The 21,920-nt window shown below is 40.1% G+C and overlaps 1 protein-coding gene across 1 annotated transcript in view; it reads right to left on the reverse strand.

Moving 5' to 3' along the window:
- Window positions 1-480: 480 nt before the first annotated feature.
- Window positions 481-21,920, reverse strand: part of LOC124799306 (molybdenum cofactor biosynthesis protein 1-like) — a 29,484-nt gene continuing 8,044 nt past the window's right edge. The window contains exons 2-4 of the mRNA XM_047262897.1: window positions 21,572-21,744; window positions 12,861-12,946; window positions 481-536 (exon numbers count right to left, since the gene is read on the reverse strand). Coding sequence (XP_047118853.1) covers window positions 481-536; window positions 12,861-12,946; window positions 21,572-21,744 — 315 coding nt within the window. The remainder of the gene's footprint in view (window positions 537-12,860; window positions 12,947-21,571; window positions 21,745-21,920) is intronic.

A 21,920-nucleotide genomic window follows, 5' to 3' on the forward strand; every position in this document is an offset into this window, starting at 1 on the left:
AGTATATATTCATACTGTGTTTCTATCTAGCCACTGGGTAAGATCTTAGGAAAAGGAGTGAATAGTCCAATTTACTTATCCATTAGACGCAACACACGGTAAATCCTGTAAGAAGGATAACTCTATTGATTATCTTTTCCTATAAACAGGACTATCCTTCCATAGTGTATTTTATTTGGAAACTAAACTAAATTTTAGTAAGAGGGTTATATGTGTCAACATAGAGACAGGGTTTCTGTTATTTACGTAAAAGCATACTAATATCAAAATGGTAGTGTTATAAGGTCCTATTAATGTGTGGTCATGACATTTGTTAAATGTCTCACCACATTCCTATTGAAACTATTTACTCTTCTTGTAAATAACACCTGTGACAATTTTATACAAATGTCCACTAAGACTTTGCTCGTCAATCAGTACTGTTAAGAAATACTGACTAGCTTTCTTTTCAAGAATCTCAAGTTTAAGTTATACATATTGTTATCCTCCAACAAGAATCATTGGCCGATTCTTCATCTTTGACAGGTTCCTCATGCCTGCAATGCAAAACATTATCTTTTGTATTAACATATGAAATCCAAGTTTTTAAATTTAATAAATGCTTATACAAACATAAATGATTAATGGAAAATCTCATATAAGATGTGAAACAAATACTAACAAAGAGATAGAGGGCTGGCCAGTACTTACATCAGCTCAGTACAGCCGATAGATACACATAAAACAGAACTGAAAATTTACATTCCTAGCTTTCGGAACTTTGTTCCTTCATCAGGGAGGAGAGAGGGGAAAAAAGGGAAGAAGGGAAAGTGGATTCAGTTACTCACAACCCAGGTTATGAAGCAACAGGGAAAGGGCGAAAGAACAGACTCGCGAAATAACAGACCAATTCCCGTAACATCAGTTTGCTGCAGAATTCATGAACGTATTCTGGGTTTGAATCTAATCAGTTTCATAGAGACCAATAAGTTTATGTCCACAAATCAGTACAAAGCATCGCTCATGGGCAACTCAGCATGCCCTTTTGTCATACGACGTCTGTTCAAAAAATTCCAGAACTTAGTCCACAAAATTTTCTATGCTTATCTTTTAGTTACTATGGATTGTCTCCTTCGAAATACTCTCCTCCACAATTGATACACTGTTCCCAATATCATTTCCACTTCCAGGAGCAGTCTTGACACACCTCTTGCTGGGTTGCATAAACTGCCGTCTGCGAATTTTCTTTTATCTCATCTACCATTGCAAAACTTCATCCTTTTCAACTTTGGAAATAAAAAGAAGTCTGCAGGGGTCATACTATTCCCGCAAGGAACATCTCATTCTCATTTGTGAGATCCAAAAAGTTTTTTTGGTCTTGACTCATGAGCCGTGGAATGAACTTGGCGGCAACACAATGCATTCCAAGATGCTGTGTCATTTCATAACATGACCCAATTGAAATGTTACATTCTTCTACAATCTCTCGGACAGTGAATCTTCGACTGGCACACACAATTTCGTTGACGTTCCTGACACAAGCGTCATCAGGGGACATCTAAGAGCGTCCTGAACAAGGATCATTTTTGACTTTTGTAAAGCCATTTTAAAAACGTGTGAATAATACGTACCACCAAGTATGGCTTAAGCACTCATCGCTATAGGCTCCCTGCATCATTTGGTGTGTCTCTGTAAAGGTTTTCTTGAGTTTCACGCAAAACTTAACGCAATTGCATTGCTCCTCTAACTTTGCCATCACAAAATTCACAAACCCAGATTCCATATTTCTTGATTTCCGAGAAGCATTTGACATAGTGCCTCACTGCAGACTCTTAAGAAAGGTACAAGCACATGGAATAGGTTCCCAGACATGTGAGTGGCTCAAAGACTTCTGAAGTAATAGAACCCACTACATTATCCTGACGGTGAGTGTCCATCAGTGACTAGGGTATCATTAGGATCGTTCCAGGGATGTGTGATAGGAGCGCTATTACTCATATTTTCTATGTGCATAACTGATCTGATGGACAAAGTGGACAGTAATCTGAGGTTGTTTGCTGATGATGTTGTGGTGTATGGAAGGTGTCATCGTTGAGTGATTTAGGAGGATAAAAGATGACTTGGACAAAGTTCCCGGTTGGTGCGATAAATGACAGCTAACCCCAAATGTTGAAAAATATAAGTTACTGCAGATGAGTTGGAAAAACAAATCCATAATGCCAGAATCCAGCATTAGTAGTGTCATGAATGAAGAAGTCACATTGTTTCAATATCTGGACATAACGTTGCAATGTGATATGAAATGGAACAAACTTGTGAGGGTCATGGTAGGGAAGGCGAATAATCATCTTTCGTTTGTTGGGTGGATTTTACTGCAGTGTGGCTCAGCTGTGATGGACATCACATATAGGATGCTAGTGTGATCTCTTCTTGAGTACAGTTTCAGTGTCTGGGATCCGCAAGGGGTCGAATTAAAGCAGACATTGAGGTAATTCAGAGGCAGGATACTAGATTTGTTAACAGTAGGTTGAAACAACAACATACAAGTATTATGGAGATGTTTCTGGAACTCAAATGGGAATCCCTGGAGGGATTTTGAGGAACACTGTGCTGACTGCAGAACAATTCTGCTTGCACCAACATACATTATGCATAAGGACCATGAAGATAAGAGACAACAAATTAGGACTCATAGAGAGGCATATAGACATTCACTTTTTCCTCACTCGATTGGCAGATGGAATGGGAAAGGAACTGACTACAGTCGAATTAAAATTACTTGATAGTTGGCACTTCAAACGCCACTAAGAGTAGTCAGCGTCACACTTGAACTGTCTGCTGTTGCCAAACTCCACCAAAATTGGCCAGTCACTTCCAATTCCTGGTTCAGCATTCTTTCTTGATGTATTTGTATCCCAAATTATGAGCACGACACTTTTATTATGTATTTCATGACACGCGATAACTACACCACAAACAACACACATTAACAATGCTAATGAAAGACACACATTTCATTCATAGCACTAACCAAACACTACCGAATAACTCAGCACAAGGTGTAATTCAGTATCATACATATAGTTATCATATTCACAGAGATCATCTTACATTAGATAAGCTTTTCACTACACTGCGTGAAACTGAAATTTTTAAGGTTGCAATTCATAGTTGCAACTGGGTCACTACATTCACATATATAAATACTTCATGCAGTGCTGTGGCATAGCACAATGGTTGGCAGATTAATCTAATGTGTAGCATGTCATAGGTTTGAATCTCATCAATGTAGCAAAATTTTTATTTCTAAATCTAACCAAAAGAGTGTGATTATTATTTTCATTCAATTAATTGGTTTTAATGTATTATTTTTATTTTTAATACTTTGCTGCATCATTTTTCATCATTATTTTGACTGTTCTATTTGGTCTTATTTTCCTTCCTGTCATTATTTCTTCATTTAGAATCGGCCTCAGTCATCTATAATCCACGAACAAGTGCCCACACGGGCTGTTCACTGGTTTCTAACATGTCAGCATGTGCAGCTAGTGTAAGGATAGTTACAGGTAACAAATGACACGGAGAAATTTCAATTTGCTTTCAGCCCTGAAATTGACTTTTTGTTGTCTTGAGTTTACCCTTGAGGGTTAGCTTTAATCGCCATGAACAAAGCGATCATGATATTAGTACTGCTGCAGACTGTTGACCACAATTTTCTCGGCTGGGTTAGGACACAAGTTTACAGTCAGGGATACAAAACGGGTCGTCTGCCCCAGTTCAGTCACTGGTCACTTTAAATCAATAGTCGACAGAGTATCCAACATTTCTGACATACCTTGCACCAGCCACTAGAAAAATTGCTCTGTGTTAAACATTTAACATAATTTGTGAAGTGAGCCGCTTGTTTGTTGTCACCTGTAAGAAAACGGTAGCTGGTAGCCAATGTGGCAACATTGTTGCAGCAAGTGATTGATGTCAACTATCAAGTAATTTTATTCAGACTATTGTAGTAGACAGGGTACCTTCTGCCATGCACCATATGGTGGCTAGTGGAGTATGTATGTAGATGTGGAAGCAGTCTTTCCTTCTCATCCCATCTGGAAAGTCTCCCCTGATCTGCAGTTCTGGGTAACTTTCTCAAAATCTACCCTTTTTCCTAGACCTATCCTTCACCCCTCTTCCTTCCACTTCAACCCTTCTGCCTGAAGAATGAGCTACTGGCTCTGAAAGCTCGCCTAATTATAATCTTCTTTTATGTGTGTGTTCTGCCACCACTTAGCGAGTATATTGTTTATCTATCCAATTCAATTATCATGTAATCAAAAGCTGCATTTAACACACCAAGTCTCTTTTACCAATCATTTTTAATATGTCCTACAGAATGTACTGTCTATCCTGTCCTTTTTGAGATTACTGTTTTGTTGTACTTTTCTACAGGCATCATCTTACTTATTAGGAGTCAGTTCCTTCATGTTGTTGTTGTTGTGGTCTTCAGTCCTGAGACTGGTTTGATGCAGCTCTCCATGCTACTCTATCCTGTGCAAGCTTCTTCATCTCCCAGTACCTACTGCAACCTACATCCTTCTGAATCTGCTTAGTGTATTCATCTCTTGGTCTCCCTCTACGATTTTTTCCCCTCCACGTTGCCCTCCAATGCTAAATTTGTGATCCCTTGATGCCTCAAAACATGTCCTACCAACCGATCTCTTCTTCTAGTCAAGTTGTAGAGCTGCATGTACTCGGGAAAAATTACGGCTGTAGTTTCCCCTTGCTTTCAGCCGTTCGCAGTACCAGCACAGCAAGGCCATTTTGGTTAATGTTACAAGGCCAGATCAGTCAATCATCCAGGCTGTTGCCCCTGCAACTACTGAAAAGGCTGCTGCCCCTCTTCAGGAAAAACATGTTTGTCTGGCCTCTCAACAGATACCCCTCCGTTGTGGTTGCACCTACGGTACGGCCATCTGTATCGCTGAGGCACACAAGCCTCCCCACCAACGGCAAGGTCCATGGTTCATGGGGGGAGTTCCTTCATAGTCAACAGTTAAGGAATGGGTTTCTGAATTCATATGTGGCATATGTCTCTGTAAGATGACTCATGAACAACTTCCTAGAATTACAATCAAATATGAAAATGCTGAGAAAGAACACAGTGTGATATTGCAAGATCAGTAATTAAAAACATGTGCAAAACAGTTGATGCTGTGGCCGTACCAGAAAGTGAGTGGCATGTCTGTTGAAGCCTGACTACAACCAAATGTGAAAAACAATTTGGGACAATCTGACACACAACTGATTCTATGCACCAATCTGTTCCCTTGGATGAGAGACGACCGAAATGAAACAGCAGTTGCACAAAAATAGCAAAGGTGACTTCATCGGAGAGAAAGAGTGCTCATTGTTTTCTAGGATGCAAAAGGGATTTGTATTTTAGATTAGCTTGCAAGACTGAAACAATACCTCACAAATACTATGCAAGTATTCTGACTCAACTGGATGAAAAAATATGGAGCCAAGACCCAGGGGGAAAAAAAAAAGTTTATCGTCAGTGAAATGCATATGGTCACAAAGGCACTTTCACAATAGGAAAACTGGGAGTTTCAAGTGTGAAGTCTTCAAATATCTATTCCATTCTCCAATTTTTTCACATTCTGACTTTAGCTTCTTCTTCTTTTCTTTTTGTATGAATGATTCACTTAAGACTACATGCGTCACACCTCAAAACCGTTTTGTGAGTCAACAACTGGATATGTTTTCACTGCTCTGTCTCTTGTAACTCCGTTGGACATGGAGGTAGCAAATGAGGATGTAGGATGTCCATGACATACTGCTGTGCTGTCAGAGTGACCTGAAGTCATATCCGATGCTGCCCCACACGCCCTCTCCCTATGTCGTTGTCATACTCACTGACAACTGTCATCGTGGGTCTTGCAGAATGTGACTCACTGCTGATCACATGACAGGTGCAGGTGTGAAAGAGTTACAATGTGCTCAGCGTACATTACAGCAAATCTCCCATGGGCTCGTCAGACACGGTCAACCGGAAGCTTGCTGACAAGCACGCCGCCCTTACGTTCCCAAGCAGTCCAACATGGGGCCACTACCACATCTGAATGTCTGACAAATCTGAATATTGCATAATTCAATCAGCCTGGCAAATGGAGACACACAATTAGGCCCCTTCAAATTTTGTTACGTGCTGATAATGCTGACTCACGGAAGTACAGGGCATCTGTGCCCTTCACAGGGATCACTCAACATCTTACACTCTTCACATCTCTTATAGCTCCCACCATTCATGGTAACAATCTGAGACACAAACAAAGCTAATGCAATCTGGTGGCCTTTGTATACATTTCAGAGAGTTGCGACTCTCATAATTTACCACTGGTATGCACACTCGTGAAACTATGTTGCTTCAGGGAGCTTCCCTTTTTTTTCTTCAAGCTGTTTAGTTCTTTGAATCCATTTTTCTTGTAGCTCAGAATAATTATTTTATTGTGTAGCAAACTTACAGACTAGCATTCTGGTCTGAGCTGTCGGAGTTGGCGGTCATGTGTGTGTGAGGTGTGCTTGCTTGTGTGAATGAATGGTGTGTATTTCTATTTCTCTTTCTGATGAAGGTTGTGGCCAAAAGCTTATGTGTAAGTGTCTTAACTGTGCCTGTCTGCATTTTAACGTGCCATCTTTATGGTAATTAGCTTCTTCTTCTTTTCCTACACTGCTGATATTCCAACCTGGAGTTTCCATTGTTTGAACTTACGGTCTACTGTATTATGTTGCAGTGCACTTCTACAAGTGTAATACACAAATGTTGCCTTAGGAAAGAGTCACAATAACATCCATGTCTACCGTTTGCTATTTTTTACGAAATAGCATCTCACACTCGAAATTTAACTTAGCCAATGAAATAAGTTTGAAGATTTATTGTGTGTAAAAGACACGAGGGCCCACTGTGTGGGAAATGTGTGAAGTTCTGTGCAGAGACGGAGTTATCCACAGACGCGGTAAGTCTGGGGAGCTATACGGGTGTTAAAACATTGCCACCTGCTGGGATGAGGGGCCACTTACTCTGTGGTGGCGCTGTGCCAGCAACGAGCTCAACCCATTGATTAGCACCACAGATGACAATGAGCAACCAGCTGCTTCTCTGTGCAGAGATATAAAATTTATCGATTTTGGACGTCGGGTGACAATCTGTCACATGGAGAACAATGTTTACTCTGGCAATTTTAACACTAATCTAGTGTTCTGCAACATATTAATGTGAAATGTTGTCTATGATGTTGAAGAGTGTAAGTTAAACTGATATCTGAGAATTTGTTGTTTTTGTGGCATTATCTGGAAAATGGCCTCTCTTGCAGCTCCAAGCATAAATGTCAAGTGAAGAAGAATAATTAGCACAGCACAATGGAACCGAGTAGGGATCCGGTTTACTGCTTGGCCACTAAATTAGCATATTGTGTGTACACCAGAAGAGACGCTGTACACACTTGCATATACTACATACACAAGTACAAGCATCGATCAAGCTACTGTGAAACTGCACTCTGTGTGACTCATCACTACATCAGAATACTGTAAATGTGGTGATTCCAATTTCTTAAGGTCTCTTCCTGTTTGTTTTCATCAGTTGGATCTTATTTTTCAAGTATGTGGGAATCTAATGAGCTGCCTGTTTGGATACATTCTTTCTGTACGTCCCACAAGTTGGATTCTTTGGAGACACATTGTAACAAGAGTTTTTAGGAATTTGCCTGGAGATTTCACACTGGGTTCTGTGTATGTATTCCATCTTTTATTCTTGGACCTAAGATTTTTACTACAATTTTACATTCTTCTAATTCAGTTTGCTGTTTTCATGTCTTGTGTTGGACAAAGACTCTCTCTCATGCATAAAGAAATTCTAATTTGATCACTGTTGTACAATGTTAGATTTTAGAGTTCCAGGAAAAATACTTTTAGTTAACTGAGAGACAGTTTGTATTTTCTGAAGTCTGGATTCTATGGCCTTCTTTTCATTATGATGTTCAGTGGTCTTTTTCACCTAACTATTTAAACTCTTTAACACCGAATACTATGTCATTGCCTATATAAGTTCACCCAGTGCCATTTTGGTATCAGCCAAGAATTTTTTCTCCATGTGAAATTAGTAGTCTAATTTTCCTAGCTTGCTCCCTTAATATTTCAAATTGCTTTAGCACATCAGTGATGTTTTTGTCAATTAGTATTATGTCATCGGTATAGGTTACACAATATAATTCTATCTTTAAGTTTACGTTCTAGTCAGTGTAATAGTGCACCTGCTCTTCTCCATTATCTTACAATTTTCTTAAGGGCATAGTTGAATAGCAATGTGATATGCCATCCCATTTTCATATTCTTATGTCTGTCTTAAATTACACTGCTTGAAAAAAAGTGAGACACTCAGAAGGTGGGGAGAAAACAAATTGAAACATAGCGAATTTAGAGCGTATGTGATGTTATTTCAGTCATAACAAAACAGAGTCAAATTAACACAGAACTTATCAGTTTGAGCCCACTTATCAATACAGCAATGCACCCTGTCTGGTCTGGACAGTGCGGGAGGATGTCGTAAAGCTGCTGCATACCCTCCTGAGAAAGGTGATCCACAACTGTTGTAACTGGACATTGCAATCGTGGATACAGGCAGTGGGATGGAGTTGACGTCCATGTTGGTCCCATAATGTTCTATCGGGGACAGATATGGGGATTTTGCTGGCCACAGGAGTATATCAACATCACGCAGACAATTTAAAGAGACACATACTACATGTGGACAAGCACTGGCCTGTTGAAAAATAGCACCACAATACTATTACACACTGCTGTACCATCAGAGTTCCCTCGGCCATTACAAGCCGTGACCTGAAGTCATACCCAATGGCTCCCCACACCATGGGACTGCTTTGTGACCCCCCCCCCCCCCCCCCCAAATGTGGAAGAATGGGACCTCTCCCCATCTCCCCGGGTCACTGTCAAACTTCTCCACGATAGTCATTTGGAGCAGTGCAGGACCGGGACTCATTAGTGAACATAATGTGACGCCATTCATTAGCAGTCCGTACTTCTCGATCATGGCACCACTTCACATGCAGTCATTTGCTTGGGTTTTAATGGCAGCCTATGCGCAGGACGGCAATTCCATAGTCTGGCTGCTCCTAGCTGTATGACACAGCATGTTGCAAGGAGTCTATTACAGTGAACTCCTGTTTATCCTAAATGATCGGGACGGTGGCCGGTTCCAATAACGAAAATTTCAGATAAATCAAAGTCCCCCTTTTTTCACATGTGAACACTCCAAATTGCATCAATATTGCGAAATACAATCGTAAAACGTGCGTAGGGTATGTAAAACGTTACTGATACGGTTGCAAATAACCCTGCACTTTTTTACTGAAAAAATTGTGTTGACATGTTAAAAAGGCACCAAACTATGATTGAAAACTCAAAGTTTTTAAATGCTGTATAACAAAGCTCATTTATTTTGCATTCTTACAGAAAAAATCTCCCTTATTTGGCAGTAGGAAAAACAGGAGTTTTAATTTTATTATCTACTCTTTTGAATAAAAAATAAACTACTGAACAAAATTATGAAACAAATCTAGAGATTACTCAAAGGAACGAAAAGTCTGTCTAGAGGAACTTTCAAGAAAAGTTAAAAAAAAAATCTTTTTAAGTTATGGACATAGAAGTTCTAGGATGCTTCATTAGAGTTTATTTTTTGGTAACGAAGTCACAAATGTCTTTTTTTTTTTTGTTTTTTTGCTTGAGAAACTATTTCTGCAACAATACATCTCCAACATTGAAATCAAACTATTTCAGGATAAATCGTCTCCTCCTATTGGCTGATGTACTCCAGGGCAGTTTGGATCACTTCGTAACAGAATGTGTGAGGAATATTTTTCTCTGATTCATCATCAGAAACATAGTCTTCTGACACTTTATGATCGGTCACAATTTGGACGATTTCATCCTCAAGCACATGAAAAAATGCCATTTTCCATCCACTCTTCAATGTCGTCGATGTGTGTGTCTTTACAACCAGCTTCTCCAGTAAATTCACCAAAATTATGTCAGCTTGAGTTTCGGTGTTGCCTCCTCCTTCCCACCACTTAGGTTGCCTTACGATCTAAGAGTTTTTTCCAAGACCTAACAAGAGGAAGTGGAGGAATTAGACTCCAAGCTTCAGCAATCAATGAATGGCACTTAAAACATCGATTTTTTAAGAACTTCCACAAAATCATCTGCAGCATCAATCACACCTACTAAGTATTCCAGCATCTTGCATCTGTAATGTTTTTCCATCGCCTCAAGAATACCTTGGTCCATCGGTTGACATAGAGATGTGACATTTTGTGGGAGAAATACAACTTTGATATCCCCATCTTGCAGATCACCTGGGTGATAAGGAGCATTGTCCACAAGAAGTAGCGCTTTTCAAGGAAGTCCATTTCCTGCCATGTAATTTACTACAGCTGGAACAAACTCTGCCTGGAACCACTCTCTGATGATGGCACTGTTCATACGTGCCTTAAGACTGATTTGTGTACCTCAGTGGCAAAGCTGGTTGGTTGGTGTCTAAATGCTCTTGGTGTTTTGGATTTGCCAATTAAAGTAAGACACAGTTTATGATTGCCAGTGGCATTACTGCAAGCAAGGACAGTAAATCTTTCTTTGATATTTTTGTATCCAGAAGCCATTTCTTCTTCTTTAGAGGCAAGGGTTTTCGTTGGCAGCATTTTGTAATTCAACCCAGTTTCATCACATTTGTAAAGCTGATTGCCAGTATAACATCCTTTGTCAATGATTGCGTGCAGTTTCTTCTTAAAATCAGCATAGCAGCTTCATCCCCAGATAATGATTTGGCACTGATGGCAATTTCATGAATGCCATGCCGCTTCTTGAAACGATCCTGCCGGCCATTATTTCCGAGGAATTCTTGCTTCTTTCCTTCAATCAGCTCATCAGCTCATTTTGACAAAGTAGAGGACCTGAAACTGACACACCTTTGGCTCTTATTTATTCGTGCCACAAAAATAATGCCTCTTCTAACTGAGGATGTGCACCTTTTCTCACTGTTTTTCAAGATTTCACTGCACTGCCCAATGCTTGGATGGAACAAAAATTTTCAATTCCTGATCGATTTGTCTCCCGATCAGTAATTGTACTCCTACTCTGCAGCAACTTTTGTGGGTGGCTCACCAGCATCAATTCTCTGCAAAGTGGGAAGCTCTTTTTCCAACAAGATCACATTCGTTTTATGTTTCGTGCCCGTAGTCACGTTCAGTGTTCTTTTTACAGACACTCGACTGAGTCCTTTATGGTTTTTGGCCCCTTTTATCTCTGGACACTTTAAGGCACATAGTGGGAGCACAAAACCTCAAATCAGAAACACACAGATGCACAACTTGACAACACTCGAGATGCACTAGACAAACTTTTGACTTTTGAAACCAGGCTGTGGCAGCCATCAAATGAAGGCATTGGATACATCTATGCCATTTCCTCTGTTCTACCCAAGCCCACGTGGCAACACAACAGGGTGTTGTACGTTCACTGTTAAACACTCAGCTTTGATGTACCGACAACAAGTGGAAAGTGTTAGGCGGCGCGCTCTAATTGTCAGTTTCGACAGGGCTATGTTGCGCTGCATAGAACAATACTGTATGTACTGTACTTACAAGGACTTCCAATAGATGGCAGTGGCATGAAACCACGCAATACGAATAGGAAACACAATAGAGCTTCAACCAACACACGCATGAATTGACAATACTTGGACTTTTGACACGCACCAGTGCACTGATTAGCAGTAGATTGCCAAAAAACACCAGCAAAGGCTTGGCTCCAGGTGCACGCAAATTGAAACTTGTCAAGTGTCAATCTAGCTAGCCAAAAGTGTAGCTGCACGAGAGTTTACTGTACTTGTTCTCAGATGGCAGTCACAGACGTGAACAGGTTACAATGTACTCAGTACACTACACAGTGATGCTCCCTTGTAGTGGTCTGATGTAGTCAACTGGAACATTGATGATGAGTATGCCCTTACTTTCCAACATCAGGCCACTGTCATATCCAAATACTCAAAAAATACAAATGTTGCAAGGTTTAACCAGGCGACCAAATGGACATCCACAATGAGGTTTCTTTCAAACTCTCATCAGAAAATGCTGTCTACACCAATATGCAGCACCTTCATATCCTCCAGAGTGATGATTCAACATCTGACGCTATTCGCATCCCTTATATACCACACAATGCTTGCTAAACAGCAATAAAAACAAAGAACACCAATTAATAATGAAGGAAAAGACAGACTGTTACTTACCATAAAGAAGATACCTTAGGCTGCAGATGGGCAGAATTAAAAGACACTTACATAAAGCTTTCAGCCACAGCCTTCATCAGTAAGTAGTAATCTGTCTTTTCCAACATTGTTTATATTCCTACTGGAGTTTCCATTGTTTCAAGTACACTGATGCTATTCTGTGAGTGTTTCCTTTATGATGTTTTCTGCATGTTAGCTTTTTTTTAAAAAAGAAAAAAAAAGAAAGAAAGAAAGAAAGAAAAAAAGATTTGTTGCTGGAAAACTTCTGAAGTCCAATAAAGGAGTTACAACAGCCATATATGGTTATCTGGTGGACCTTGCAGAACCAAATTCTAGGGCTGAAATGTACTGTTGACCAATGGGCATTAATCAGAATGAATACTAAATAAAAAATTAAATCCAATTTTACACAAAAAACACAGGTTCTATCACTGTTGTTTTTCGTTCTATTTTGATCTTATGTTTGCTATGACTTGTTAAGCAGAAATTTTCTTTCTATCTATAGAGTTACATTTGCTGTAATGTATCTTACCTGCATGCTGTTTCTTCTTTCTACTCACTCCTGCCCCAATCATGGCAAGCAAGTCATCCTCACTGCATTTGCTTCGTATTGCATCTCTGAAACAACAGTTAAAACACCCGTTAAACAGTACCAGGCAATTACCACACAGTGAAATGTTGGTACACTAAAAAGGAAGAAAAACTTTGCAGAAATCTTCAACAGTAATCCTGTAGTTTGCAGTAGGCAACAGCAGGATAACAAACCCACTGGACAAGAATGGGAAAGTCATGATAGAAGTTACTTTTATTTTTATAAATAAACAGGTATCTTACACAAATGCTCAAGAGCATACATAGGATCTCGGGCTGAAGAGGTGGAGCAGAAACTGACATTAGTTTTGTTGAAGAGGGAGTAGTGGAACATAGCACAATTTCTTGCAAAATGACGCCAAATTTATTGATAAACTGTTAATTAATTGCCAAGCTCACTAATGTGACCATTTTACAACAGGTACTTACTGCTTGGAGTATATGTGAATTTTCAGGCTTGCCTGATAGATCTGTTGCAAAAACACTTTGGGTTCCCCACCAGATAACATTATGCAAGTCCCTCCCTCAATATTTCAGTGACACAACGTTTTGACATCTTCAGGTGGTGGTGATTTCCACTATCACTGCTGCAAGATGCAACTGGCAATTTCCACGTGACAGCTTTGAAATTTATCATGTGGATGACTATGACCATCATATTTAGAATTCAGAGGATTTCATAGAATACCTGAAGATGCTTAAACTAGAACTTTCAGATCTTTTAGTTAGCTCAAATGTTATATCATTACTTACAAAAGTGCCCCTGCAGCCCTCATTAGAGGTTATTAGCAGCAAGTTTGAGAAAGAAATTGTGGTGCTGTTTAAACATGTGCATACCTCATCCTATTTCTTATGTAACACCAACTACTTTGATCAAGTGGACAGTGCTCCCATGGGAGATCCTCTATTTCCCTTAGTAAATATCCAACATTCCTCCTTCTGGCAGAATGCTGAAGAGACATTTGTGGTGTGGCCCACATAATACAGACACTACCTATGTTCCTGCAGCATTTGCACTCGCTCCATCTGAATATTCAGTTCACTGTGTAAGTACAATAAGATAGCAGCTTACCATTCCTGGATGTCACGGTTAGAAGAAAAGCTGACAGAACACTGGGGCATAGTCTCTACTGCAAACTGATACATGCAGAGTTATATTTGCGGTCCAAAAGTTGCCATCACCCTGCACAATGTGGTAGTGTCTTACACTCCCTGGCACATAGAGCACACGTGATCTCAGATACCGACAGTCTGCCTGGTGAACTGTAACACCTAAGAACAGTGTTCCAGCAGAATGTTATTCTTGTAAACAGATTTGCAATGTGTTCTGAGCAAAGCAAGTTCAGTGTAGGGATGTAAATGAAGATACTTAGACAAGCACTGCAAATGGCTTTCTTGCCATATTTCAGTGGCATGTTTTCAAAAATAGAAAGAATTGCTAAGAGAAACAGAATCAAGTGTGTTTTTCGACTACCAGCAAAACTAAGGAATTGTTTGTGTTCAGTTAAAGACAATCTTGACCTTAGAAAACACAGATCATATATAAGATCTGATGCCATTATGGCAAATCTTATATAGGGCAGACACCTCACATTGTGCAAGAACACTGTGTTCAACAGCGCTGACAAAAATGCCACCCAGTAAATTAGTGGTAGCAGAGCACTGCCAGAATACAGGGCACCACACGTTTCCCAAGAGGACTGAAATTTTATCCTCAGCATCATCACTCTAGGATTGTGTTTTTAAGAATGAGGCATGTATCCATACGGTGGGCAATCTTGCCAACAGGAATATGGAATTTTGACTAAGCACTGCCTAGAATCCAGCACTGACTGCCATGAAATTAACACATTAGAAACCAGATCCTCCGATGTATGACCTGATGCAGCACCTTGCAGAGAGTTAATTCAGCTTTTAACCACACGAGTGTCCAGAAGTGCAGTCATTGCCCACAACACATAAACAGAAGGCTACTATGAATGGCATTTCCATCCAACTGGGAGTGCCTGTCCACACATTCGTACTCCTGCTTCTAGCCTGACAAATTTCAATTCTGCTGTGCGAATATCACCAGTCACATCTTGCAGCAGTGATGACAGGACCCACCACTACCTGAAGATGACGAACAGTTGTGTTGGTGAAATATTGTGAGGCTTGCACAAAGTTATTCAGTGGCAAATCTGAGAAGATTTGTATACATTATTTTTCTGTGACGCAGGTAATGTGCAGCAAAATGTGATAACTTTCTGCATTTGCCTTTTTGTACATTTCAAAATACCCCAAAAATTGGTGAGAAACACTGAACATATGACGTAACCAGATGACATACCCCACAGCATGTGCAGCAGTTGGGGCTGAGTGTAAAGGAATGATTGAGCAGTGCAATACTTTCATTTGAGCAAACAGAGCAAATTTCGAAAACATTTTGTAAATATGATCTTTTGTAAATGTAGATGTTACAAAATTATTGTCCCTGCTGTAATCAAGCAAAAGCAGTTCTGATTTTGTGTTTTTTGCTTCTGTCCCTTCTCTTTTTGTTTACAGACATTAGTTAGTAAAGAAACCATAGGTCATTTAATGGCAATGATGCTATTCTGAAGTTTATACTCATCTACTTGTTACGCAATATGGTAGGTTTTCATTGTACTGTACTTTGCAAGAAATCAAGGAAACTGCAAGATCGGTAAATAAAATAATAAACTTCAATATAAATACATAATTGTTTAACACAATGAAAAAATACTGCCTGCCAGATGCAAGACTCAAATCCTGAACACCATCACTAAAGTCGCACACGTGTGTCCGTAGCCACAATGATATGAATACTTGACTTGGGTTGGGATGATCAAGTGTGACAGGCCGAGAGGCTCAACCACTGCAAGCATGGCAAGGTACATCATCTGGTGACATTTGTCATTCGCTTTTGACACATTTCCCAACATTTGTATCGTATCCAACATTTGTGATTCCATGTGTCTTGTATTAAATTACTTGTCTCAGGGTCATATACAGTGCTTTGGAGGTTTTTAAATGATAATACGCATCACCCTGTCTGTGTGTGTGTGTGTGTGTGTGTGTGTGTGTGTGTGTGTGTGTGTGTTTATGTATATGAAACAAATGCTAACAAAGAGATAGAGGGCCTGGCCAGCTCAGTACAGCCGATAGATACACAAAACAGAACAGAAAATTGACGTATCCTAGCTTTCGGAACTTTGTTCCTTCATCAGGGAGGAGAGAGGGGAAAAAAGGGGAAGAAGGGAAAGTGGATTCAGTTATTCACAACCCAGGTTATGAAGCAACAGGTGAAAGGTAAACAGGGAGGGTAGCAAAGATGGAGGCATGGATGTCAGAGGGAAGCCAAAGATATTCTACTGTAATTACTGTGCCAGCTTCAAACCAAGGAGGATGAATACAGAAGTAAAGAGGTACATAGTATAAAGATAAACGCAACTATGTTGGATGAAAAGATGCATGAATGGCTAAAGAGGAAAGGGAAAGAGGAGAAGACTAAAGAGTAAATGGGAGTGAGGTTGGTTAACATAGGTTCAGTCTAGGGGGATGGCGGGATGAAAGGATGTGTTGGAGTGCAAGTTCCCATCTCCGCAGTTCCGAGGTACTGGTGTTGGGTGGGAGAAGCCAAATGGCACATATGGTGTAGCAGGTTCCTAGGTCCCTAGAATTATGCTGGGGGATATGCTCCGCTACTGGGTATTGGACATCTCCTAGGCGGACAGTTCGTCTGTGCCCATTCATGCGCTCAGCCAGTTTAGTTGTCGTCATACCAATGTAAAAGGCTGTGCAGTGCAGGCATGTCAGCTGATAAATGACGTGTTGTCTCACATGTGGCCCTGCCTTGAGTTGTGTATGTTTTACCAGTAGCGGGGCTGGAGTAGTTGGTTGTGGGGGGATGCATGGGGCAGGTTTTGCATCGGGGTCAGTTACAGGGGTAGGAACCGCTGGGTAGAGAAGGTGGTCTGGGAATATTGTAGGGTTTGACAAGGATGTTACGGAGGTTAGGGGGTCGGCAAAAGGCAACTCTGGGTGGTGTGGGGAGAATATTGTCAAGGGATGATCTCATTTCAGGGCTTGACTTGAGAAATTCATATCCGTGGCGGAGTAATTAGTTGATGTATTTGGGCCAGGATAATATTGGGTGACAAGGGGAATGCTTCTGTGTGGTCTGGGGGTAGTAACATTGTTGTTGGGTGGGGAGGAATGTATTGCTTGGGAGATCTGTTTGTGGACAAGGTCTGCAGGATAGTTGTGGGAGAGGAAAGCACTGATATATAATATAATACAGGGAAACATTCAAAATGGGAAAAACATATCTAAAAACAAAGATGATGTAACATACAAAACGAAAGCATTGGTATGTTGATAGACACACAAACAAACACACACACAAAATTCAAGCTTTCGCAACCCACAGTTGCTTCATCAGGAAAGAGGGAAAGACGAAAGGATGTGGGTTTTAAGAGAGAGGTTAAGGAGTCATTCCAATCCGCACATATACAGACACAAGCAGGGTATATGTGCGGATGGATATGTGTGTATGTGTGTGTGTGTGTGTGTGTGTGTGTGTGTGTGTGTGTGTGTGTGTGTGGCATACTGATCTGAACTATGCAGCCTTCAAATGGAAGTTTTTTGATCACTCCTTATTTTGCACCCTGCCACCTTGGCAATATGTACCGCAAATCATCAGACAGACGACCTTCTTGCATGCTTCGAGCATCCCCTGGTGCTGTTCTGAACCAATGCTAATCTTTGTAACTGTGATGAGCAATGTGCAGATTGCATCTTTGTATCCCACAAAGAGGTGACAGTTCCCAGTGGCATGAATGGTTACTGTTTATTGACTGTCACTGAGTTGGTGAGTCATTTGCTACATTGTGGCCCACCTGTTCACTGCTAAAGCCATGCTAGTCAGTGGTAACCCCTGTCAATGATATCCTGTTGCCCATAGCAGTTCACTCTGCTGATTGTGGTAGTATTTTCCTTGAATAAATCTGCTCACATTACACCTTTGACACTGTGGTACAAGAAAGCCCAATGACTACACACCCTTATAGAATAAGTGTCTCGAGCCATGGGTACCCACGATATGGCAGTGATAAAATCACCCTGTGATCAACTGTGACACTGCAGCTGTAAGCTGCACCTCCTTTTTCTGAATACTCAGGTTTATTAACTTAAAGTAAATCAGATCTTTTGAAGGAAGATTTAACAAAAAGGGCACATCCAGGAAAGGATGAAACCATGTCTAATTAACTGGCACACAAAATTAATAATTAGTGGTGACAAAGATCCTCTGCAATAAAAAATAATGTCCACTGACTTCATGTATTAGTCTTCAAGTGACAGAATATATGTAACTGTGTCCTTCTTATTTACACTGATTAAACAATGGAAATTCCAGGTAGGAATATCAACAGTGCAGGGAAAGATAGATCAGTATTTAGCGTAAAGAAAACAAAGTTGCACACAGGCACAACACACAAGCAAGCACACCGCGTGTGCACGCACGCACGCACGCACACACACACAGAGAAAAAAAAAACTGCCAAGTCCAGCAGCTAGAGGCAAGCTGCTGGAGTTGGCAGTCATATGTGTGTGACATGTGCTTGCCTGTGTGTATGAATGTGTGTGTTTCTCTGTATCTCTTTTGCTGATAAAGGCTGTGGCCGAAACCTTTGTGTAAGTGCCTTTTTAATTGTACCTGTCTACAATGTAACATGTCTCCTCTACAGTAAGCAGCACTCTACCTTTTAATATATTTTTCATTTACACAGATGTAATTAACAAATCAGAGTCTATTTATTCCAGAGAAGTGACAGTTTGTTCATGACAGTTCAGCACAAATCTGATTTTTTATATACAGCAAGGCTACCTATAAATTATTCTGTGTGCCAGTGTTCATGCTGACTATAGGGATTCACACTGATCGTGTGTAATTTGACATCTGGTCCTGTAAACTTACTTCTGCTCAACGTGAAAAATTCTCCACTCCACATTTTGTAATTAACCTTAACATATCAAATAATGCATCCTTCGATATAACTGCTTATTGTCCACTTCCCATCACTCTATTCCCAATGTCAACCCAGCTGACCTCTACTTCTAATCCAAAAACCATGGTTGACTCAATGTTTGCTATTGCAAGCTATTGCAACACAAAAGTGCCAGAGGCACCAGTAATGATATATAATTAAAAATACTAGAAAGTAAGGCTCACCGGTTAGTTCATGCTAAGACAAACACTACAAGTGTCTAAGACACTGCGCTCTCACACAAGTACGAGGTCTGAATACATTCCAGTTACGATACACTAAACTATTTCATTCACGGTGGCAATATACATACTCTCTCCCCAATAAACAGAATAGTTATAACTCAATTGTTCACAAGTGTATATTATGACTCTTGCCACAGCTATGCAGTCAGTATGCCACAGGCGTGCCATAGAAAGGGATCAGGTTCAATTCCTTGTAGAGCCGGGAAATTCTGCTCGGTGGACAGACTGGAATAGGGTACACTCTGCTTGTAGTTCCAGCTGAGGAGCTACTCAAGTGAGAAGTAGTGTCTTCAACTTCTGGAAGTTGATAACAGCCTGGAGAGTTGTATACTGACCCCCTAACTCTCCATAGATATATAGTAGAGGATATCTCTCAAAGAGCATTGCGTGGTCTTCTGGCCCCAATGCAGAGTTCCTTTATCAATGTATATTGTATATCACCACTTGTACACACTCATCAGCACAGTACCATGTTGTGTCTTCACGTGGCAAATTTTTATTCCCTTGTTTCCAGATCAACATTTTTCCTCTTCTCATTACTTGCACCACACATATTCCACACAGTTTATGCTCACTCCTTCAATGATACTGCCCATCCTTCTCTAGTGTGCGAGTTGTCCCTGCTTTCCTGCGTGTTTGTTGGTTTAAACACCCTTGTTTCAAAAGAGAGTGACAGCTTAGATACAGTCTTGTCAACATTTTGTATTTTTATTTAGCAATTATTGTTTGAGCCTTATAGGCGAATGTCACAAGATATTGTCAACCACTGCATTCACTAGATTGGAATGGGGTTCATGGTAACTTATCAATTCATTTTTTAAGTTGCTGTTATCTTTTTCATCCTATCTTGGACTAGCTTTTCCATACTCCCACTCTATTTTACGTAGTCAAACAGTTATCTGCCCTTGCAAACTTGCTCCTTTACCACCAAGTTAACTAATACTGGGCAGCCTAACAGAAGTTCCAATATCCAGTCTTTCACCACAATTCACCTACACACACTTTTCACTCACTGATTTTCTTTTTTCAATGTCATAAATATTTTGCTTTCACAGACTGCTGTGCTTTGAACATAAAATTGTAGGAACATCTGCCTCACATGTCAGTTTTTTTTTTTTTTTTATTTATTAAAGAATATGCTCCTTGCTTATTCCTATCTGCTTCTGATACATTTCCATTCTCACTTTTATTTTGTTTTGATCCATTTCTTTTTTCTTTGATAGACAAGTCAAACAATAATGGCAATATGTTGCAGCCCCCTGTGTTTCACCCTACTTACTACGAACTTACTTTTCTTAGCTTCCAATTTCATTAGTCATTTGGTTTCTAAGATACTTAAATTAATTGTTTGACCCTATATTTATATACCTTATTTTACCTTCGGTTGATAAAGGATTTCTGTTATGCTCACAAAGAGAGAGCTGATTCTTCCCACCCCCCACCCCCCTTACCATGTCCTGAAACAAACTTATCGCCAAGTAACTTGCAGTTTTTTTCCTATTATTAATCTCTTAGTCTAGTCATCAATTTAGAAGTGTCAGTTGTTGGTCCCATTGTCTAATAATTTGTACATTTATACACATGAAGTTCCAATTTTTATTTGGAACATATAGACTCTGATAATCATGAATCACAGTTCAAATGGCTCTGGGCACTATGGGACTTAACATCTGAGCCAAGGCAGGATTCAAACCTGCGACCGTAGCAGTCGCGCGGTTGTGGACTGAGGCGCCTAGAACCGCTTGGCAACGGTGGCTGGCGAATCATAGTTACCATCACATGGACAGAAATACTGTGTTAACTTTATTACAACCTAGGGACATAGCTAAAAATGTCTTTACATAATTTCCAGTCCTGATTACTTTCCTTTAATTTAATCTCACAAATAGGTTAGTGTAACATGATGTTGACAGAGGCAAATTATATATACTCACAAATTATTTAGCTAGAGGTATCTGGTTTGTATGTCTGGGAGGGAGGAGGGTGCAAGCTGAAAACTTCAAGAAAAGATTACTCATTTCATACCTGCTGGATTTAACTGCAGTTTATCTCTTCCATATACCAACCACATACCTAATGTGCATGGCAAACAGTTTAAAAGTATTATTCTATACTCAGCATTTGGAACTATCAGTTCCTTCATGAGAGAGGAAAGAGGGATAAGTTTCTGAAGGTCTGAAAGGTCACTCGGACTCCACGACTAATGTGAGGACAAGAGGAACGAATGTGTCTATAAGAAGTTTTGGAATTTCACCTCCTGAAGGTAAAATACTGATCAGTCTGTCAGTCTTCTAGTAATTTTATGGTTTCCTCGCATGAACTTTCACTTGGACACGATTATTCTATGTTTCATCACTCACCTGAGAGATATCTCTGAATTCCCAAAGAGACACACCTCCAAATTGCCATCAACTGTTATCCGTAAACGGTTGCACGTGCCACAGAAGTGTTCACTCATTGAGGTAATAAATCCCACACATCCCTTGAAGCCCGGGACATGGTATGCCGGCAAAAAGAAATTGTAAGAAAATAGCTACTGCTGTTGGGAAAATACTATAAATGTGTCGCTCACCAAGTGGAGGAAGGAGAAAACGTGCATTAAGGGGAGTTTGAACGCCCTATCCTGACAATGTTAAATTTAGTGACTTAACTTCCCCGTATTTCAGGAACAACTGTAGCCATTGACAAGAAACTTTTACAGCACATTAA

This window comes from Schistocerca piceifrons, chromosome 1, assembly GCF_021461385.2.
Source record: "Schistocerca piceifrons isolate TAMUIC-IGC-003096 chromosome 1, iqSchPice1.1, whole genome shotgun sequence".
Taxonomy (NCBI): domain Eukaryota; kingdom Metazoa; phylum Arthropoda; class Insecta; order Orthoptera; family Acrididae; genus Schistocerca; species Schistocerca piceifrons.